General features: G+C 33.2%; 6 protein-coding genes across 6 annotated transcripts; 3 read left to right on the top strand and 3 right to left on the bottom strand.

Moving 5' to 3' along the window:
- Positions 1-620: 620 nt before the first annotated feature.
- On the bottom strand, positions 621-4597 carry LOC107496549 (uncharacterized). The gene is made up of 9 exons (XM_016117834.3): positions 4301-4597; positions 3097-3297; positions 2890-2978; positions 2662-2800; positions 2229-2303; positions 1916-2037; positions 1761-1836; positions 1592-1651; positions 621-1015 (listed from the first exon to the last, which is right to left on the bottom strand). Exons 2-9 carry the CDS (start codon positions 3229-3231, stop codon positions 887-889), a joined length of 825 nt encoding a protein of 274 aa, XP_015973320.1. The 5' UTR covers positions 3232-3297; positions 4301-4597; the 3' UTR covers positions 621-886.
- A 3343-nt stretch (positions 4598-7940) lies between these two features.
- Positions 7941-9563, bottom strand: LOC107496557 (uncharacterized). The gene has a single exon (XM_016117848.3). It carries the CDS (start codon positions 9412-9414, stop codon positions 8230-8232), a length of 1185 nt encoding a protein of 394 aa, XP_015973334.1. The 5' UTR covers positions 9415-9563; the 3' UTR covers positions 7941-8229.
- A 267-nt stretch (positions 9564-9830) lies between these two features.
- LOC107496570 (cleavage stimulating factor 64) lies at positions 9831-12421 on the top strand. Its single transcript, XM_021127189.2, has 6 exons — positions 9831-10053; positions 10218-10256; positions 10340-10852; positions 10937-11032; positions 11772-11957; positions 12033-12421. The coding sequence occupies exons 1-6, from the start codon at positions 9883-9885 to the stop codon at positions 12156-12158; spliced, it is 1131 nt and encodes a 376-aa protein (XP_020982848.1). The 5' UTR covers positions 9831-9882; the 3' UTR covers positions 12159-12421.
- Positions 12422-13461: 1040 nt separating this feature from the next.
- On the top strand, positions 13462-14040 carry LOC107496429 (VQ motif-containing protein 20-like). Its single transcript, XM_016117680.1, has one exon. It carries the CDS (start codon positions 13462-13464, stop codon positions 14038-14040), a length of 579 nt encoding a protein of 192 aa, XP_015973166.1.
- A 2695-nt stretch (positions 14041-16735) lies between these two features.
- On the top strand, positions 16736-18898 carry LOC107496514 (regulatory protein NPR3-like). The gene is given in 5 exon segments (NM_001323837.1): positions 16736-16957; positions 17271-18037; positions 18040-18043; positions 18046-18196; positions 18624-18898. Coding segments are annotated over 5 exon segments (1419 nt in total).
- A 910-nt stretch (positions 18899-19808) lies between these two features.
- On the bottom strand, positions 19809-23228 carry LOC107496515 (phytoene synthase 2, chloroplastic). Its single transcript, XM_016117785.3, has 5 exons — positions 22780-23228; positions 21864-21914; positions 21277-21449; positions 20953-21188; positions 19809-20397 (listed from the first exon to the last, which is right to left on the bottom strand). Exons 1-5 carry the CDS (start codon positions 23129-23131, stop codon positions 20028-20030), a joined length of 1182 nt encoding a protein of 393 aa, XP_015973271.1. The 5' UTR covers positions 23132-23228; the 3' UTR covers positions 19809-20027.
- Between the last annotated feature and the right edge of the window lie 499 nt (positions 23229-23727).

Here is a 23727-nt window from a genome sequence, read left to right as displayed (position 1 = left end):
ACTTCAAAAATACACCCAAACGATCAGAAAGGATTACAGAAATACACCTAAAGGATTACAGAGATACACCCAAAACATGGGGAAGACAATATATTTCTTCTTGAAATCTTTTAATGTTTTGCTAATTAAGGATGAGGCACATGACAGAGACAATCTAAAAAAAACATAGAAGAATAATAAAACAGTACCTTGAATAATGTTTCTTCGTTTTTTCTGGTAATTTTTGATAGAGATTTGTATCTTTTCTTCTTGATTTCTTCTATTCTTCGCGAGGAGTAACGTGTCTTCAGAATCGTAGTTTGTTTTGAATGTCGCTTGAATCTTGACGTTTTGCGTTTTGATTGAGGAAGAAGAGGAAGAGTGCAGCATAATGAACGCGTGCGTTGGATGCTCGATTTTAAAGGAGTGATGCGCGTGTTTTTTTCTTGGACTTGGACCAACTTGTATAGCTTGTAAGCAGAAAAGGCTTGTATATGTAGCAGGGAAAAATGCTTGTCCCAACTTTTTATACATAGTCTTCATTTTCCAGTACATGTATTAACTTGCATAACTACTATATCATTTCCGAATGCCAAATTGATGGAACGAAATTAATTACATTTAACAAAACATGAAATAAATTTAACTAATTAACAAGGACATATATATATATAGCAATAACACATTTATACAAAGACAAATGTATGAGTTCAGATTCACATGGGAACCACAGAAGTTAAATAAATCCTTTCTGCTCTGTTACATCTTACAGTGAACAGCATGACATTTTAAGTTTACCTCAGAAGAGAGAGATGAATGGATGGTTGGCAGGGATATTAACAGTGTAACCTATAATTCATTTTCCTCAAAATTTTTGAACTATGCAGGTCCATCAAAATATATTATGTTACTGCCTCTTGGCCAAGGTCTTCCTTAGGCCTTTGATAATCTTTGAGAACCAAATCAAGTTCATTGCTGATAGTACCAATGGCACTACAATAACTAGCATTTCCCCAAAGGTGCTCATATGCTCTACCTGTTCAATAATTCAACAATCATATCTCATCACAAAATATATGAAATATTGTTTTGATTTCCCATACAACACAGTGATATTAAATTTAACGACCATGCTATGTGTACAGAAAAAATAGCTACCAAATCAGCCACCCATATAGAATACATGTTGAAATACAAATATACATTAGAAATGAGTTAAACAACACACGTATTTATACACAAATACATAGTGACTGATTTGGTGGCTGATTTTTTGTGGCACGTAACAACAACCACCAAAGCCTCATTTGGTGGCTTATTTTTTATGCGCACATATCATTTTAGTAAATTTAATCACAAGATTTGAACATCCCAAAATTAATATCCATTTGACACAATACAAGCACATTACTTATATTTCACTATAGAAAAACTGATCTTTTGGTCAACAAATTGATCCAAGATCTATGTCAGTTTTCACACAGTACAAGATGCAGCAGCTATATTAATAAGGAAAAAAAATATTCACTGTTAAGATCTACATTTACTTGCAACAAAATCGCAAATTCAATTACAACATAAGTGTTATATCAAGTGTGTTAGTATCTATTACCTGATCATAGTGCAGGTAGACGTGGTAAAACATGTACACAAACAAAATTATTCTGGCAACCTGCGGAAAAACCATTTCTGTTAGCATGATAGAGGACACGAACAGAGTACAAGAATGGAAATGCAAATACTCGAGACGAATATTACAACATAGAATGCAATGAACCTACCAGCCATGCAACGAATATTACAACCCCGTTGACAAGATAAGCCTTTGACTTTTTCATTCCAGCTACATCTAGATACCTATACACAAAAAATATGCACGTCAATAAAGAACAACATTACGTGATGTATTAGATTTCAGATATAAGCACATGAATACCATCTCAAATTTATCCCTGGAGTTGTTGTCTCAGAGATCAGGACCATGTATGTGTAAAGCTGCCCCTCTCCACTCAACATTGAATAGGCAACTGCTACTAAAGATAACAGATGATGAATCACCTGAATCAATGGTAATATGAAGTCACATTAAATACCCGATCAACAACCTAAAGAGGGAGAAAGGGGAAGGAAAGCAAACTCTGGCCATAATCATCTCCAGCCGGGTTCCTATCAAGTGAAATATCTTAAACTTGAATGACAGAGTTCAGCTAAAGAGACAGGCTAGTTTAGTCAAAAGGAATGATCCTTACATACTCGTATCCACCAAGAGAAGGAAAATACCAAAATATCATCGCAAGGTCAGCGATGAAGTAACCAACAGAAACCTGTCAGGGGAACTTCACTATGTGAGAAATATGGACTTCTAGACCAGAAAAAAAGATAGAAAATGTTACCAGCTTATAATACGGGTTACAAACATGTTTTCTTTTTTCAAATGAAGGTAATATTCACATGGGATCTATATACTGAAAATGAAGGCATTTCATGTAATAATAGAAAACCTAGCAATAAAAAGAAGCCTTCAATCATTTAGGCATTTCACGATTAGATAAGGTAGTATACAGAGATAATTATATGTCATTATTATTTATCACAAATCTGACATGCAGAGATAAATGGCAAATAGGATAACTGAATATGAAAAGGATAAGGCAAATTGAGAAAGATCTAGATCATTCCTACCCCTAGAGCAAATGTAGACACTGGTGAGCTTCTATGTGTAATAATTTCAGACGACCAATTGTCAGAATATAGAGTTGAGCAAAACACCAGGTACAATGACATAGATGTTATAAAAATGGCATGAATAGTTGACATAGAACTGCACAGAAAATAGGAAAATATTCAGAAACATATTAGATCATCGAATACAAAAGAAGAGATTCTCTACTAGTGAAAGCTTCCAGTTACCGGTTATTCCACTCGATACGCTGGATTTTGGTGAGGCTGGAATAGGTCTTAAAGTAAACAGTGCTAAAAAGCTGAGTAAGATCATAAACCTGAAAACAGGAAACATTTTATATAGAATATAAACACAAACAATAGAATAATGACAGTACTAACTGCATACTTAAGAAATTGAATTATAGCATAATACAATAGACTATTGTGGCATACCATCTTGCAAGCAAAAATGCCACCAATAATGGATGTATAAGGAATCAGAGGATCTGCTAACAGATATTCCTTCACGAATAAATTTGCCTGATTCTGGTAAGATTTGAATTTCATAATTTCGTGTGAATTCAACATTGCAAAGCCTTATATGAGAAGTCCCTTGAAGATAATATGTGATTTCCAAACTTTCTCGAATTTCACCTATTATACGAATGAATATAAGAATGAAAACACAATTTAAGGATCACATAAGTTACATGAATTACGGGAAAGGGGGTTAGAAACTTAAGTATATGCCTATTGTGTGTCAAAGAGGAAAAACTAATTAATTAATTACACCTTTCCTCTGGATCAAGAAAGAATATCCAGAGAAGTAAAGAAGAAATGTAAGTAATATGAAGGAAAAGGCATCCTGGTCAAAGAAAAGGACACAAGAGGTCACAACCAAACTAACAATAGCAATACAAAAAAGTGTTCCAATCTCTCTCATTACAAGCTAACTTATCCCAAGTCAAGGGTAAGAACTTCCCGTGGGAAACCCTCCACCAATCAAAGACACCGAAAATTCTTTGGCACACAAAATGCATTGCCATAGCACTTTTTCTTACTTAGTTTAGCCGAAACCTTAAAAATCAATCAAGACCAAAACAACAAATGCTTCAACCTTGTGTACATATACCAAAGTTTCACCCAAAACTCCAAACATTAAATTCCAATTTCCCAAATGTAGCTTCCTATCAAAATGAAACATAACCAACTCCAATATCACAGATCCTCCAATCAAATCCAACCAGAAAAATGAACGCAAATCAAGTTTTTAACATCACCAAGCAATGAATTATTCACTAATACTGTTTCAAACCTGAAAAATTGGTAATTAACGGCTTCTGGAATTAATTTCAATCCTTAACAGTTACCACTATAAATATCTACTGTCATCAGTAACAATCAAAGTTAACTAATATCAAATGAAAAATAAATTTTTCATTTTTAGAAATTGAAGCTAACCAAAATGCAATTCAAATAAACAATAAAAAAAAAAAGATATCCACATCAAACCACCATCCACAATTTAAGTATTTTCAGAAACCCATTAAGAAAAAGTTTTCAGCTTTGCGAGCACTGAGAGTAACAACGAACAAAAAAAAAAAACGTCACATTCACCGAATCAAAGTGTATCCGATGCGTAGATTGGTTGACTCACCCAAACGTTAAAAGGGAGCAATTGCAACCGCGTGTGTATCTGAGAGCATGAAATTTGAAGATGGATGCAGTGATGATCGAAGAAAAAAAGGGAAAAATTTTGAATTCAAAAAACCCTAATACGATAAAATCGGGAATTTGGGAATCGGAGGTTGAAGTAAGGTATAAGGTTAAAGGATGAGGAAGAAAGATTATAGGTTGTTGCCACCCGCCTCTTGTTTTCTTTTTTTTCTTTCTTTTTTTCTCTCTTCTTTTTTCTTCTTTTTTATCCCTAAATTCTACAATATTCTTCAATTTTCTTTTGGTTTATTATTTTCCTATTTTCTTTTTTAAGAAAAGAGGGGAAACCCTAATAATAGTAGTAGGCTACTAGCACAATGTTGTTCAATCATTTTCAACAATGACTTCAATTATTATCATCTGAAAATCATTACAAGTCACTAGCACTTGTTACTTTGTAGTACTACTTCTACTACTTAGTTTCATTGATTGTGTTAGGTTTGGATTTATTTATTATCCTTTGTTCCAGAAGCTTCATAGTGTTATCTATGCCTGTATTGTGGATTGGTGGACCTAGGTTGTTGATATTGAATTTGAGGTTAATTTTCATGCATTGTCTAAAATATTTTAGAGAATTTTACGATAACAGTGCATTAAATTAAATTTATTGAATTTATGTGTTAATAATCGTCAAAAAATTTAGATTAATTAATTAAATTGGAATACAGATATTTATGCAGTGTTGAATTAAGCTTAGAGATAAAAAAAATTAACTTACTATGGATTAAAGATTAGTTTGAGTTATTGCATATATAGTACGAATTTTGATCACTCTTCTCATATTATATATTGTTTGTTATGTTTTTCACTTTATTTCTTAATCCAACAAGTCAAAATTTAATTTATCGTAGATTAAAATTTTATTTTAAAATTTATATAATAAACTAATAAATTATTGTATATATAAAATGAAATTTAAACTTCTTATATTTATTTAAATGAATGAACAAACTGATCATTTGTGTTATTATATATTGTTTGTTACACTAACAAATATGTATGACATATCATGTGATTGAACTTTAGAAGTTATTTCTCTTATTCAATTTTAGCATGTTCAATTAATGAAGCCTATGGAATCAATCCAAAATAGCTAATGAATTATTGGCTTTTTGCGTTTGCAAGTTACTACTAATTGATGTTCATGCATCACCATTTCATGTTATTGATTTCTCAATGTAATTTACTTATTTATTTTACTCTCACTTTATTAATGTGTACAAAAGTTTAAAAAATAAAAATTATGACTTAATTATAAAGTATGTTTTCTTAATTACAAAGATAGGGCTAAGATTTACATTAGAATGGTGAATTGGACTTATTGATGCTGACTTGCTGAGAACTAATGATTAGGGACATCATGGAATTTCTAATATTTAATTACAGCGTATGAATAAGCTTACCATAACAATAATATATTCCTTTGTGTGAATTATATAATTAATTAATTACGTTTCTGAATGGTTCCTTGTAATCTTCGAATAATAATTCATAATGGTAGTCCAAATGAAAACGCGTGGCTAAAATTAAAATAGAGTTTTATACTTTTATTGTATAGGGCATTGATACGGCTAGAGAGAAAATTATTACTTTAGAAGAAGAAAATGATAACACAATAAGTGTTGCTAAAAAGTGGAATCTTGTGGGGGTTTGGAGAAAGTGTGTGGTGCTCTAATTTGAGTTCATGCTTCCAAGGTGATACAATTTTGTCTGTGTTCATGCAATCACATTCACACCATCAATGTCACGTGACTTGGAGAGGGATAATTCTTGATTTATGGGGCATACCCACGTTACTAATAAGTAATAACTCTTGAATCATTTCATTTTCCCCTACTCTTTTATTTTATTTTATTTTTGTTTTATTGACCGAAATATTCATTATCAGTCACGATGTCCATTTTCATTAACTTATAACTTTTAAAAAAAATTTCAAATGTTTTTGAAATACTAGTGTTACAGTAATTTTAATGATTAATTTTAATTAATATATATTATATATATTTTTTATGATTAAGATCAACGGTTAAAATTATTGAAATACCAATGTAAAATACAAAAAAGATTAATTTCTTTTAATCCTGAGAATTTAGCATATCGTGGAATCAATATAACTTGATCAATGTCAATAATATTGATCAAATAACATACTAAATTTAGTGTTGCTAACTTGCTATTAGTTGGAGACATGTTTTGTGTCTCTTCTATTGTGTGATTTGGTGTGCTTTTGCTGTAATTTTGTAGCTGCTTTCCATCAAGCTCCACATGTTTTTAGAGCTCTCTTTTTTTACTTATAAAATTTAAAAAATAAAAAACTTACTAAAAAAAGTATAATTAGTTTGGTAAAATTGAATTTAACCAAATTTTACAAATTTGGTGATGTTAAAATGTTGGGTTATTTCAGATGATTTTTTAAATAGCGAGTTTAAAAATAAAGTTACTTGTGTTAATAAGTCAATAAACGACTAAATATCTGTGTAAAACTTTTATACCATCAACAATAAAAATTAAATTATGTGCAATAATGTTTTCTGAGCATTAAATTTAGATCCAGCTCTCTTGTAAATTGTAATTACAGCCAAATATGTCCCTCATTGCAAAGTTGCTACCAAATCACATGATCCAATTTGGGTACTATCATAAACACTTTTCCATGTTATATAAACCAATGGCTCAAAAGACCCTCCAACTATTGGAAAACTTCATTGAAAGCTTTTAAACATTGAAACAGCAAAATTCAAGTTAGAATAATAGAAGCAACAGCCTTCCACAATCTTCATAGAACATAGAACTACTGCTCTTAATTTTGATGATAATGAAAAGGGAAAACTACCTCCAAATAATTAAATAAAGTGAGTTTCTAGTTTCTACTGAATCAGAGATGGCTCATGCTAGTTTGAGGGATCTACCAGATCATCAATTTATTGCAGCTAGAAACATTTTTTAGCTAGACCTAGAAAATCACAAACAATTTACTTCTGATTCCCAGTACTCGTGAAACCATGTTGCCAAGCAATTCTATGCTGGTTTAGATAGACATAAGCTTCTCTACCAGCAGGTTTCAACATATGCCAATGTACCAAAACACTCCACAGGACAGTTGATTGAATATTCGAATGTCAGTATTAATAGTGACTTTACCATGATTTTCTATACAAGAACCTCTAAATTAATGTATATGATAATCAAAGTTCCATAGCATATGAACTTAAAAGCATACATCAAACATATACTCATATAAGAATGTGAAGTATTGAAATAGAGGGGATAAAATAAAAAGGCTAAAATATTCACCAAAATAACAGGTAAGAGTATAAAAAGAAATCCAATATAGATAGACGGTGATTCAATATATCACTTTAAATGACTTGTCTATTAACATGGTTTATGACAGGGTATTATGTCGTCAATTGATCCATATAGCCAAACATACATGGTGGAATTAGAATAAGGAACTAGTTGTTGTTTTATGTTTGTTATCACTTATTGCTTCTAATTCGAAGCACAATTATCGTACAAAATGATATTCAACCAAATATTTCCCTTGACAAACAAAAATAATTAACATAAATCACAGATCATAAGAAAATAAGCATCTTTGTTGATTGTGTTTATGCGCCATCAAAATAATTATCCAAGATAATAACAAAACTAACAACCACTTGTAAGTGGTCTTAGACTTTTGGCTACCTGATTAAGGGATCAACATGATACAAAATCAATGGCTTATGCAAACAATGCCCTTCTCAAGTTCTCAATGAACTGCAACTCAGTCTCAAATCCATGCACAAAAAGTGAAATCGATATGTCCAGCTTTGCAATGAATGCACAACTACAAGTCTACAGCAAAAGTAAGAAAAATCTCCAATGCTAAAGTAAATCCTTATAATCAACCAAACCTTGATATACCTTAGGTAGAAGAGGCACCTGATCCAGATACTTAGTCACAAAGTCCTCCAAAAACTCTTCCTCCTTCATACACATGAATGTTGCCAAGCATAACTGATCTTTGACGAGTCGTTTCGATTTCAAGACCTTAATCACATGGCATCTAGGGATAACCCTCTTCTCCAAGCTGTATCCTAGAGTTGTGGGGAACCTCGCAATGTCCTCGGAAGACCAACCCATATCCTCCACCAAGAATCTCATCGCTCGCCCGATCCTTTCCGGCGAATATGACATGAAAGTAGGGAACTTTCTAAACGACGAAAGGGACACCTCTTTTGACCAACCCCATTTCTCCAAAGACTTCATTTTTCGGTCCATCTTCGCGCAATCCATATGCGAGAGCACATGTACAGCACTGATGAAATTGCACTTGTTAGGATCAAACCCCATTTCCTTTGCCAACTTCACACATTTAGCAAACCTCTCATGATTCATAAACGCCTCGCTCGGGTGAAACATAACCAACAGTGAGATTGAACTCTGAGGCACACCCAAATCTCTCAAAACCTTTGTGTTGGGAATCAAATTCTTCATCACATCACACAACACAAAAGCCATTGCACCGCGCTTCAATGAACAAACAATTTCTTGCTCACTTCGAACAACACTCTTCAGGACCTCATAGCGCGGAATGAGGCACTTCTCCAAGCTCCTCGCTAACAGGTTTTGGTTCTCAATCACAAGTTTTGGGAGGAGAACGCGTGGAATCCCAATGGAGGAGAAAAACATGAGCTTGGGCTTAATGATCTTTTCCGCATCAGTGAGGAGGAACAACGGTCGCTTCTGAATGAACTTAGCGATCTGCGTATCGGAGAATCCATATTGTCTGAGGAGGGCTAAGACCGCGTTTGGCTTTTCAGGGGTTTTGAATTGAACCTTTTGTGACAAAAGCGCGGCGGTCTCGGGGGAGAATCCGCATTCGGCGATTAGATAGGAGATTGTAAAGTTGTGATCTTTTGGGCGTTTGGTATCTTTGGTTGCGAGTGAATTGAAGAAAATGAGATGCGATTTATGCTGTTGAAGAAGATTCAATTGGGATTTGGGGTTGTTGAGATTTAGGGTTTTAAAGGAAGAAGCTAACCTTGAAATGAGAAAATTGGGCATCATTTCTTTGTATGGCTGCTCTTCTAAGTGCTAATTTGATCCTCCACCTCCACGCATGGTTGAATCACTCACTGATGCAGAGCTTCAAGATTTGCAAACGGAGCTGCTGCACTGCACTGCACTGAATAATAGTTGAGAGAAAAAAGATGAGCAAGACCTCCTCTTGGTGAACATTTTTGGTTTTCAATAACCTCACTAAAGCTCAAAAGGCCCAAAAAAGAGTTTGGGCTTCGCTAAAAGCCCAAAACTGTTCAGTGAAAGTGAAACCCACAAATAGCATTACCAAAACGGCAATACCTCTCCTCTTGTTGATGATTTTTGGGTCACTAAAGCCCAAAAGGCCCAAAAAGGGCCAAAAACTTTGTTCAGTGAAAGTGAACTCACAAATAGCTTTTACCAAAAAAAAAAAGAAACCCGCAAATTGCATTAGCAAAACCTCTCCTCTTCACGTCTTCTTCTTCGTCTTCAGGAATGTCGGAAAAACGGATCGGCGGCGAGGGTTTATCGGCCAACCTGGCCGGAATGTCGAAGAACCAACTGTACGATATAATGTCTCAGATGAAGAATCTGATTGAACAGAACCAGCAACAAGCCAGGCAGATCCTCATCCAGAACCCTATGTTAACCAAAGCTCTCTTCCAGGTTCTCCTTTTCTTTTTTCAGAACCCTATGTTAATCAGAAACTCTTTTTTCCTTATTTCTGTAACTTCATAATTGCGTACTCTTGCTAATTCTTCAATTCACTTTGTGGTTCTTCTGAATTAGTTGTTTAACTTGGAATTTCCCATTTTGTTTTACTTAACCAGGCACAAATTATGCTTGGAATGGTGCAACCACCTCAAGCGGTATGCTTTCCGATTTCAATTTCAGTTTCAGTTTCACAATCGTAGAAATTCGTTCATTGAGGGTGGAAAATGTTTGATTCTAGGTTCCAAAGGTTCAGCCAATTGTACCGCAAAACACTCAGCCGTCGCCGCAGCCGAACGTTCAGCCTGCCCCTTTATTGCCTGGGCAAGGTGGTTCTCAGGATCAAGCAGGTGTATCACAACCCCAAATTCCTCTGCGAAAACACCCAAACCAACCTCCACCACTGGTCTCGTCAACTGCTGTTCCTGCAATGAGTCATCAATCTCAGCCAATGGCCGCACACTCTTCCCAAATGCCACAGCAACCTAAAGGACATCTGGCTCCCCAAGTGGGTTCGGGGCCACTTCCACAATCGTCACAACTTCCAAACGTACCGACCCCTTCGCTCCATTCATCTGCACAACCATTGCAGACTCCTGGATTTTCACATATGCCTCTGCAACCACCATTGCCACCGCAGCACCGACCACCATCAGTACCTAATTACCATTCCCAGTACCCTCCACAAATGGGTGCCAGTGTGGGTTTTCAACATGCTGGTGCTCCTCACAATCTTTCGCAATCCATGTTTCTTGTGAGTTGAATATTTCAGTTTACAATTTATGATCCCATGTCTTGTTGAGTTTTAATAATATTGTTTTATTGATGAAATTTGCAGCCAGGTATAAAACCACCTTCAAGTGGTGGATCCACATTTCCACAGGGGCAGACCCCCCTGCTTCCAAGTCAACAATCGTCGCAGTCGCATTATCAGGTATGACCATGTGTGAGCACCATGAACTCTTATAAAAATATTTAGGGCTTGATTGGTTTTTTGACTTTTTGTTTTTATTTGCTCAATTTTTTGCTTTCTATTTATATGATTTGTTACCCTTATGAATTTAACTCTTGGTTCATTGGCATGCCTGACTAGAATCAAATTTTATTTGGCTAATTAGATCCTACATGTCTGAAGTGAAATCTATTCTTTGTCTAAGATGTTATTGCCATTAACCTATATGCCTAGTATAGAACTGTTAAGATGAGTTTGGGGTTATATATACAGTAGGCTTTTACAAGAAAACATGGCTCTTTTTTGTTTTGAAGGTTAAATTTGCCATGGAGATAAATGAATTATTGAATTAGAAAGTTGATACCTATTAATTACAGAATACTTGGATGTGGAGAAAAAAAGTTATATTTTCTAGTTTACTTAACTAGATAATTTAAGATATCATCAAAGCAATTGTTAACAGAAGTAGCGGTTTGATTACTCTAGTTAGCATCCAGTTTAACTCGTTTTTCTTTTATTTTCTCTTTCTGCCACTTATGTGACTCTTGTTTGTGCACATAACTATCCTTAAACCCAAAGTTGATTGTCGAGATTTGAACAGAAGAAACACTGAAAAAAGTACTTGAGGCCAGTATTCAGTCATATGATGACAATGATCATGTATATTGAAACTAAACATAGTAGTTGGTTTTTCGTATTCTAAGTGATATTTGCATATCAGGTTGGGAATATGCCTTTAGGGCCTGATTTTGGCAGTCAAGCTGGAAGTGCAATGCACGTTGATAGAGGGTCTTCTTGGATGCCTGGTCCTTCGGAAAACCCAGCACCGCTTTCTGTGCCTCCAGGACCACCATCTGTAGTGCCTGGTTTGATGGGAGCTGCTAATCAGCCACTTCGGCCTCCTGCGGTAATTTTTGCGAATTAACATTTATTTTGTATGGATTGTTCTTCAGTGTTTTGATATTCATTTGTGTATGTGTAGTTGACCCCGGAGATGGAGAAGGCACTACTTCAACAAGTCATGAGTCTCACACCAGAGCAGATAAATCTACTTCCTCCAGAACAAAGAAATCAAGTGCTGCAGCTTCAACAGATGTTGCGTCAATGATGTATTTGGCAGGCATTATTCTATGATCAAATTGGATCCTCTAAAGTTTGAATTTCACTTTAGAGAGTAGAGTGAGATGTCTCACCATTTATTTCATAGGTAGGACCAAGAATAAATATGAAAGAAACTATTTAAAGGTAAAAGATCATACTTTACTCTCTAAAATAAAATTCAAACTTTAGAGGATTTAAATCCGTTTTGTAGATGTTGATAATTAAATAGGAGCGAATTCAATCGTATAATCATGCTAAGAAATTTAATTCTATATAAGCTTTCTCAATTCCATAATCATAGTCCATATTAGGAATTTCTATTTTCACGTATACATACGGGTAATAATGAGAATATTATGGGGGAAAGAAGAAAAAGATAAGCAATTTGGTTGAAACTAAGATGAGTTTACATTTCATTAAAAACTAAAACTCATAAATATCGTTGATATCATTTTATATTTTTAAATTAAATAATTTACCAGTAAAAACAATTGTCAGTAACTTATCAATAAATAATCATGAGAAAATTGACTTAAAAAATAACGTTGCAAAATATTTGTAGGCTATTTTAACAATAATTTACTGCGAAGATATCTGTAATTTGTTTTTTTTTTTTCAGATAATTGTACTGTCAAAATTACGTGTGTAACATTTTTTACATTTACTAAATATAAAAAAAGTGACAACAATACAGAGATATTTCAACATTTAGCAATGATAATTGAGTATCTACTTACATCTGACATAACATTTTGTATAAATATATCTCCGGGATATACTCTTATAGAAACTAAATAAATAAAGTGCTTAGTTATTTTTTATTTTATGACATTTTAAATTGTAATAAATACTTTATTTAGTATTTATGACGATTATATTCAATATTCTCTTTTTAGAAAATACTTGATTACTTTAGTAGCTCTTATTGCTATTTCTATTTCTTTTTTTCACCAACTACTGATCTTTCTTAATTGGTTATTATAAGTAGTGCAGATAATAACAAAAAGATTATTCACGAAATAAAAAAGAAAGGCATAACAGAAAGAAGTGACAAAAGATTTGGATCGAATCCCACGTAATGGCGAAAAGTTAGGTATAATTTGCATCGGCATAGGAACGGAGAGAGTTTGCTTCGCAAACAAACTCCAACTAACTAACGAACTATTTAATTAATTAATTAACCTTCTTCCTCTATTAGCATTTTTAATCTTCCTTCTTTAACAAGATTATCTCCCACACTATACGCAATTAACAAATTAATTAAGATATAAAACAACCAACACTGCATAAACCACTCTCTATAATCAAGAATGGCCCCTCCGCCATTGCATTTGCACTCGAAGAGAGAAAGCGGTGGCACCGCCATGCCGGCGATGAAGAACAAAACCACCAACACCACCACGCATCTCAAGATCAACAAGGAATCTCATTGCATCAGCAAGAATCAGAATCAGAATCACAACAAGCAGCAACAGCAACGGCAACCGGTGATAATATACACGCATTCTCCTAGGGTTATTGAGACGAACCCTCGCGATTTCATGCAATTGGTTCAAAAACTCACCGGCCTCCCTCGCGACAAACGGCAGCAGGAGGAGGAGCAACCGGTCGTGGTGGAGGAGGAGCTGGAGGATGAAACCACGTCGTCATCGTCGCCGCCGATTTTGACGGAGGAGTATATAAACTCATGTGTCGCGCCTCCTCCGCCGCCGCCGCCGCCGTTGATGGAGCCAATGACGATGATGCCTAATTACTTCAATACATTGCCGCCGCCGCTGTTTGGGCCCGATTCGCCGGAGTTTCTTCTCTCGTCCAACTCTAACTGCAGCTCCAATAATAATAATAAGGCGCCATTTAACTTTAACTACGCCGATCCCTTTTTCTTCTGAAGCAGTTTCTGTTTTTTTTGTTTCCTTCCATTTTAATTTTTTCATGAGTTTTCAACAGCCATTGTTGGTTAATTTTGCAGTTCTCAGTTCTCAACTTCTCATTCCAGTTAGTTAGATATAAATTATAATGCATAGGTTTTTAGTTTTCTGTTTCTTTGAATTCAGAATAATAAGAAGAAGAAGAATGATTGTATAGCATATTAGCTTCTTAGCTGATGGGGTTTTGGGGTTTTTGCTACTTACAATTTTGAAGACAAATGTTATTTATATTATACTTTTTTCTTAAATATTTTTTATTTTCAAAATAATTAATCTAAAATGAAAATAATATATAAAAAGGATACAAATTTCGTTTCTCCAACTTTGCATGCCTTACTGTTAGTCCAGTTTGGATAACCAACTTAATTAAACTCTTTTTGATAAAATAATTTAAACAATAAATAATTCTGTTAAAAGTAACTTATAAATAAGTTATTTTGAGTTTGGATTTTTAACTCTAAAAGTGCTTATTTTATAAAAATGTGATGAAAAGTAGAAGTATGATGAGAGAAGTCATTTTTTTAATTTCTCTATAAGTTTTTAAATAGCTTCTTAGAAAGTTGCAATTTGATTTTAAAAATTGCACCCGACATTAATACTATTACTTTTCATAAATCAAAAGATAAAAAAAGTTGCTTCTAAAGTTTTCAAACGGCCTTTACTCCTTTTCCAATAATTTCTTTTTTGTTCACTTGTTTTTGGACGTGGCACTTTTTTTTAACTTCCATCCTAATATAAACATGTCCAGACTGATGGGCCATCCGAGCCCAAATAAGGCATCGGACACAAAAACGTGCCTGAGTCAGATTTTTATAAAAGTATAGTTATAATTTTAATAATAGAGTAAGAGTGATGCTCCATCCCTAAATAATATAATATATGATTTTGTGACTATTGAAATTTCTGCCCCTTTACCTTTAACTTCGGTGAAAAGAGAGAATCTAAACGTTGATATGTGCATTACATTAAAGTATGAATTGGCACAACAAAGATTAAAATGCCAAAAGAGAAAAATTATTTCGGAGAGCATATTGACTTAAATAACAAAAAAACAAGATAAGAACGAATAATAATTCCTATAACAGAGAAGCATGTGATCCATGCATTACTTTCACACATTAACATAACTTATTTTATTCTAAGCTTAAACTTTGTATCTTGTGGGCTGTATGTGACCCTTTTCTCCCTCCTCCAATCACATTAACATATGTATTAACATGAAAACTAGCTGAAATGGACACAATTTATAAATAAACACCAAGGTGACAATAAAAAATGAAGATAATTACTTAATTATTATTTTGAAAAAATCTTGGATATCAATATTACATAATTAATATACAGTTATACACAAAATAGAATTTAAACCTCTTGATATTTATTTAAATGAATAAATGAACAAATTGTTTAATCGATTCAAGTTGATTGTACTAATAGAAAAGTTAAATTAAAATTTAATAAAAATTTATTTTTAATAAATTTATACTAATTTTTTTTTAACAATTTATTATAATAGTAACTAAAATTAACTGCTAAAATATTAATTTTCTAATATTACTTGTTATTTTTTTTACTGAAAATAGAGAAATAAACCAACCTTAGTTTATGTATTTTCAGTTTTATTTCCTTTTCTAAGTGGCATCATAAAACCAAGTATTTCTTTGTCAGAATGCGTGTTTCTCTGTCAATATCTTCTCTTTCTTATTTGTTGGTCAGCGTTGGTTCTTGTTCTATTTTATTTTCCTTTCAAGTCTTCGCTTTTTTGCTTCAAAAGACTTTGGAACTCCTTAAACCATTCATTTCAAGCTAATGTTTCAGAAAGCCATAATGAATGGATAAGCCAAAGTACTAATCTTTGTTCACTTTCACTTTCCATGAGTTTTATCTTCTTCTTCTCACGCTTATGCTGCTGAGTTCTGGTGAGGTTCATGTTCATCATCTTCCATGATTCTCAGCTCAAAAGGGTTACCCTTTAATCCTTTATGTATGTAAACATTTGATTCTTCTTTGTCGCACATCAGTTTAGTGCTAAAAATTCAACCTTTTTCTGTTCTTACTTCTCAATATACTTGATGTATATCATCCAAATTTTGTTCCTGGATAGAATCTGAGTTTTGTTGCTTGACTTGCAAGTGATTCTGGTGCTGTTTTTGGGGGGAAACAGTGTTTTTTTCTTTTTCACTCTGAGTATTCCTTATTTGTGCTTCAGCTATTAGGATGATGAATCTATAAAGGTTCAATTTTTTTCTTTTCTTTTACTTGTTTTGATTATTAAATAAGGTGAAAGAAAAATATTCCTATGATTCAAATGGAACCTGGTGTAGTTGGGGTTATGGACAGTGCAAATGAAGCATCATCATCTTTAAGCTTTGTATCATCTCATTTATCAAATGGTGGTTCAAGCAATAACAATGAGAATGGTGGTGGGGGTATTGAGATTTTGAGCTTGAAGAAGCTAAGCACTAGCCTTGAGAAGTTGTTGATTGATGCTGATTATGATTATAGTGATGCTGAGATTCTTGTTGAAGGTATCCCTGTGAGTGTTCATAGGTGTGTATTGGCTTCAAGAAGTCCTTTCTTTCATGAACTTTTCAAGAAAGGGAATGTTAGTAATGGCGAGGGTTCGGTTAAGGAAGGAGGAAAACCAAGGTATCTTATGTCTGAATTGGTGCCTTATGGGAAAGTTGGGCATGAATCCTTCCTTGTTTTCTTGCATTATTTATATACAGGGACCCTTAAGGCTTCACCACCAGAAGTAACAACATGTGTTGATGAAACATGTGTCCACGATGCTTGTCGCCCTGCAATCGATTATGCTTTGGAGCTCATGTATGCCTCTGCCACTTTCCAGATGAAAGAGCTTGTTTTGCTTTTTCAGGTATGTTCTGCTTCAATTTTGGGTGTATGATATGATGAAAACTCTTGATAAATTGAACTAGAGACTAGAACTTTCTATTAGATTAGACAGTGTTTTTGTGGAATGTCAAATCTATGTGATCATGGTTGGTATTGTCATGAAACCATTTCTCTCAAACTCTTAAGATGATAGGAGGAGGCACATGAATGGTTATATCTGTAACAGTATCAACATTTGGAATGTGAAATAGAAATACACCTAGCAAACATGTCTTTCTCAAGAGAGTTTTTCTGTTTTTCTAATGTAAGAATCTCTTATTGCAACATTGATGCAGCGGCGCCTTCTAAACTTTGTGGAGAAAGCTGTAGTGGAAGATGTGATTCCTGTTCTTATGGCAGCCTTCCACTGTCAATTAAGCCAGCTTCGCTTGCAATGCACTCAAAGAGTAGCAAGGTCTGATCTTGACACCACATCTTTGGAAAAGGAGTTCCCTCAGGAAGTTGTGGACGAAATCAAGTCGCTGCGAGCACAATCTGTGCTGGAATCCACACCAGCAGAAATGGAAGTGGAGACTTTGAATGAAAAGAGTATCAGGAGAATCCATAAGGCAATGGACTCGGATGATGTCGAGCTACTTAAGCTTCTTTTGAATGAGTCTAAGGTCACTCTAAATGATGCTTATGCACTTCACTATGCATGTGCCTATAGTGATTCTAAGGTTATTCAAGAGGTTCTTAATCTAGGCTTGGCTGATATTAACCTTAGAAATCCCCGAGGATATTCAGTTCTTCATGTCGCTGCAAGGCGAAAGGATCCATCCATTTTGGTAGCACTGCTGAAGAAAGGGGCCAATGCATCAGATACTACTCCTGATGGACAAACAGCTCTTGTGATTTGTCAGAGGTTGACGCGGCGCAAGGATTATCATGAGGAAACCGTGCAGGGCAAGGAATCTAACAAAGACAGGCTCTGTGTTGATGTTCTTGAGCGAGAAATGAGAAGAAATTTCAAGTGTGTGACTATGTCTGATTCATCTGAGACAACTGCTGATGATTTGCATATGAAGCTGGATTACTTTGAAAATCGAGGTAGCGAATTCTTTCAACAGAATTGAGAATGCTGAGGTGGATTCAGCCTCGTTGGATACAACATCATCGACTTTGAAGCGTGCAGGCGCTAATCGCGAAGTAGACCTGAATGAAACTCCGGCTGTTCGAACCAAAAAGATGCAACTAAGATTGCAATCCCTTCAAAAAACAGGTATGTCCTAGAGAGTGTTTCAAGTAGCTTCCTTATGATGGTTTTTCTTCTCCCTTATAAATCCCTAAACACTCCTCCATTTCGACCAACTAGCCTGAATCATTGTCTTGGATAATGCAACTAAGATATTTACATCACAACTTTGAAACTTTTTCTAAAATTTTGGAGTTAGATGAATTTCATAATTAAGAAAAACAGACTACTTTTTGAGTGTCTTTTGTCCTTTGTAGTTTGATTGTTATAATGTTATGTATGAAAGAAACATTTGTAATCACTTGTAGTACTTTGTAACTGAACTATAGGAAGAGAATTTGATGCAATTTTCAATTTGAGATGATAAGAAACAATGGTGTTACTTCACTTTAGCACAATTTAATGTTATGCTAAAGTTGCTTGAGTATGTTTTTGTCTTTGGACTTGTATCCAGTTGAGAATGGTAGGCGCTTCTTTCCCCATTGCTCTGAGGTGCTTGACAATTTCTTGGAGGACCTCATACCAGATGTTTTCTTCCTAGAGAAGGGCTCAGAAGAAGAGCAGCGAATCAAGAAGGCGCGATTCATGGAGCTCAAAGACGACGTCCAGAAGGCATTTCACATGGATATGGCCGAAAACAAACGCCATTCTGGTTTGTCATCGTCCTTGTCTTCCTCTTCTTCGTCGTCTCGCAAGGAAGGTGTTGGCCATAGAGTGAGGAAAAAGTGAAAGTCCATTGTCTATGGCCTCCTAAAATGGTTGCTGTTGTTAAGACTAAGAAAGTTTTGGTCTCTTTTCTGGTAGTGTTTGCAAGGATAGTAGCATCTTGTATTATATTTTGTCAATAAGATGCTATGTTGTTAGAGATCTTTGTCTTAGAAATGAACATGAGAATCTTTTTGGTGAAACATCACATTCTCTTATTACAGTCAAATCTATTCAAGATCAGCAGATATCTTTCCTAGCTTATTCAAGTTACTTATATTGAAGTTGGAACACATTACACAAGGTTGTTCCTTCACAACATAGCTTATTTTTACTTTTTAAGGATTCAAACAAAAGTTTATTTGATTTTATTTTTATCATTTCAATACTCCCAAGATTCAGATAACTTGTATATTGAAATAGTACTTTTTCTCTTTTTTTTTTATATTTTATTAGATAAAATAAAGGATCACATTATGATCTTGAACAGAGTATATACATCATTAAGAAGATGCTAATGTGAACAGACTTTAAAGTATATGAATTAATTAAATTACTTAGAATATAAAACTCATTTTTAAAAGATTAAGTAAGATTCATTACACAGAAATCAATAAACTAAGTTGGATGCACCCTATCTATATGGAAATTGTGCATATAAAACTTTCTCCATTAGAAGACTTTTAAATTAACAACATGCAAATGCTGTTTGGGGAGTGCCATGAGAAAGAGGAACATAAACAGAATCCATTTGGCATATAAAAAGAAGAAAAAAATAATTAAATAACAACCAGATGCAGAGGAAAAAGAGTAGCATAAAACCTTGTTATGAGTAATCATATTCTTATTACTTTCATGTCTCTTTGTTTTTGTCAATGTAGGATCAATTTCTTAATATAGGAAGAAGGAGGAGAGGGTTGAAGAACAGTGTCAATTGATGCTTGCAAATAAAATGATTAAATGAATGGATTATTTCACTTTAATATAATATTCTTCTTTTCTGCTTGATATGTATACAAACCTAACTTCAAAAGTATCCACATTTTGTATTGTAGCTATCTAAAAAGTGTAGTGAACATGATGAGATCTTCAAACATAATTAAAAGCACATAACTGATATGATGGTATGACACAATTATTATGTTGATGATGATCATCTCATGATCATCTTAGTCAACTTTGGAGGACCTAAAAAAGCCTTAGCATAAGCAGCAGGTAGTGAGAAAAGCTTCTTAGCTTGTCCAACATAAGCTCTTTTTGTGAAGTTGTTATAATCATTGGCTTCAATTGAATCCAAGATTTGCCTATACAACAACAATGAAGCCCAAACAGGCCATCTACTTGCTGAGTTCAACTCTGACACACCTTTCTCTGCCTCATCAAAGAATATTCTTGCCCTTTTTATTTGTCCCTTCATGAAGTTCCTCCATTTATCTGTTACTTTTCCATTGAATATGTCTTCTTCTGATAGCCCTGCTTGTGCTAGTTCATCTTGTGGCAGATATATTCTTCCTCTTCTTGCACTACAATCATTATCCAACTCACTTTCAAATTTCTTCCACTTTTCAATCATTTAGTGTTAATTAATTAACTTGCCACTTTTTTAGCTCAACATTTCATCTTGTCATTCTCATGTCAGCATTTAATCTTTAGCATCAGCACTTAAAACAAAACAAATTAACTGCGAAATTAAAAATATAGAATTTAATTTTGATGCATAGTATAAAATAGTTTTACACAAATAATATCACGTAAGCAAAACTACTTTTTACATTAACTATCTGAATGATCATCTAACAAAACAGATGCATCAAAATTAAACAAAAAAATATATATATTTATAAAAACATAACTAAATCAGTCAGTTCGATTGAATTAACCAAAAATCGAATATTTAAACTAAACAACCAGTTATAAAAAACAGCAAATCAATCAAATCGATCCAATTTTTTATTGAAAAATCGGATAAAATCTAATTTTTAATATCTAGTTTTTTCGGTTCAATGACTGATCCATCTTTGAGAACCTTGCCTAAAGGGTAGTACATGGTAGATAGTGTTAAAAGAAGAGAAGCTTACTCTTCTCCAACATCTCTGAGAATGTTGGTAAGTTGATTTGCAATGCCAAGAGCCAAAGCAGCATTGTAAATGGTCTCAGTGGAAGAGTTAGAATCAGGTGCAATCCCCATAACAGGGACACTCATGAGTCCCACTGTGCCAGCAACATAGTAGCAATAAAGGTACAACTCATCAAAGTTGTTGTATCTTGATTTTCTTAGGTCCATTCTCATCCCTTCTATCATGTCCTTAAATGGCTACATATTAATTCACACACAATTCATTCAGTGTTATTCCTACTTCTTCAATTCAAGAAGTAATTAATAAGTTAAGTTATATAATTACCTGAATATCAACAGGGTAGTTAGAAACAGTGTGAGAGAGAGCAGCATCAAACATATCATAAGGTCTACCTTGGAAGACATCATTCAATCTCTGCTCCCATCTGTCCAATGCTGTTGGAGTTATATGTGATGCATTTGGACCATCCACTAGTTCATCTGTTCTTCTGCACCACACTGCAACAATACGAATTCATATCTTAACTATTATTTTTACGACTTTAATCTTGATACAATTAGCCATTTTATACGGTCATGCAATCCCATCAGTTCTTTTTAGGCAATTATTTACGCCATTAGTGTGAAAGATACAGAGGAATAAAATTAAATTCTTATTTTTACATAAAAATTAATTTAATTTTTTATATGAATAGTTACTATTTTCAATAATAAAAATCTAATCATCAAATTAATTACTATATATTTATATATAAAATACATATATCATTTAACTTTGTTTTTATATATTTTGTATTTCAAAATTTAGTGACTAATTTTTTTTATATATACTTAGTATGATTAATTCGATATAATGCTTCAACATAAAAATTTTAGTTGATTTATTTATTTTCAAAATAAATATATACATACCATAAATTGCCCATATGGCTTTTCTGCGTTCTTCGGTCATCAATTGTGTGCCTATAATTTGCAGGGAAAAGAAAATGTCAATAACTCAACTTCATATATTACCAATTAATGGCAAAAAAAAAAAAAAGAGTTAAAAATAATTGAGTTTGCTCTTATATATAATAATCTAAATGGAATCAAAATCAACTAACATGGGTAGCAAGAAGTGTATGCGTATCCAAATCCATTGATTAAAGATGTATAAAAGGAAACAAAGAACGTGCTTAAAAAGCGGTAGTTGTTAGTGCTATTTATGGAATTAATAATTATGGATCACTATAAGTGATTAATTTCAAACAAATTTAAGGATATACGTTAATAATTTAATATTAAAAAAAATTTATGTAATGTTGATAATTAAGAGTCATTAAATATTAAATAATAATTTAATCAAACCTATTAAATAATTTAACGATTTTCAATTATTAACTTTACCTAAATTTTTATATCAAGAAAATAGTTTTATTTTTTCATTTCACAGTTATTAGCAACTCAACTATGTATTGCTTTCAAAAAATTGTAAATACACGTAAGAAATAATAATTAATGAGTTACAAGACTATTTTCTTATTATTCTTAATCCAAAGATCAATCAAAAGCTTCATTCTTCTGTATAAACTTTTGTAAGAAATTAAACTGTGTGTACGGAACAAATTAATACATTATTTTAATTAAACTACAGTTCAGAATCACAGTCACAACAAAAATTTTAATTTAAAAAATATTACTGAATACACCAAAATCAATCACCATACAAATTTAGTTGTTTGAATACAAATTCTCTTCTTCTTCTTTTTTAAGAAAAATAATAATTTAAAAAAAAACAGAAAAATAATTTAAAAAATGAAGGTAATTAATTAAGCAAGTTGATACATACCAAGGAAGAAAGTTTTAGCATACTCAGCACAAACTTGACCACAACGATCATAAGCCGCATTCAAAAGATGCAAGTTGGTCATGAAATCATCATCAATTTCAATAGTTCTTCTTTTTCTTTGTTCTCTGACAAGTGCTGCTTGTTTGAGAACAACCTCGTACACCTTCTCCTCCGATGATCTTGAAGGCACTGATGCTGCTGCCACTGCCGCACTTGAAATACTTGTGAATCTGATCTTATCATTATTATTGTTAGAACACTTAACAACACTTTTTTGATGAGTTGTTGTTGTAATATTCTCTAATTTGGATCCACAACTCACCCAAACAACAACACAAGTAGTACTTGACATATCTCAATTCCTTAATTTTCACAAAGATGAACAAAAATTAGTTACTTTGAGAATATAATGTATACTAGTGCTTGTTTTTCTGAGGTTAAATTTTCAATATGTTTATGTTTCTCAATATATATACATATAGAGAGAGAGGAAGAGAGAGGACTGAAAATAAAAAATAAATAAAAATTGTGATTTATGATTTGTGATTGCAAACCTTAGCCAACACATGTAAACGTATGGACAGTGGCATAGTAATTAATAATCCTGAATTTCATAAACTTGTTTTTTTTCTCTATTTTTTTTCCTTTTTATTTAAATTGACGCTAGAAAATTAAAGGGGGTACCCTGTATGTGTATGTGGTCCAATATTTTGATTTTTGCTTTCATACTTGGAAGTATTACTTGTATGGTTTATATCTCTTCAATAATAATAATAATAATAATAATAAATATTCATTATTCACTACCAGCATCACACATTAATATATTTACTATTTACACTGCTCTTATATATAAGTTAGCATATATAGTTGTTACCATTATTTATTTTTGAAAAATGATATAATAATAGTAAAATTATAAATGATATTCAGACAAACTATCTGATA

This window comes from Arachis duranensis, chromosome 7 (assembly GCF_000817695.3).
Source record: "Arachis duranensis cultivar V14167 chromosome 7, aradu.V14167.gnm2.J7QH, whole genome shotgun sequence".
NCBI classification, from domain to species: Eukaryota; Viridiplantae; Streptophyta; class Magnoliopsida; order Fabales; family Fabaceae; genus Arachis; species Arachis duranensis.
This window is presented reverse-complemented; position numbering and strand designations above follow the sequence as displayed.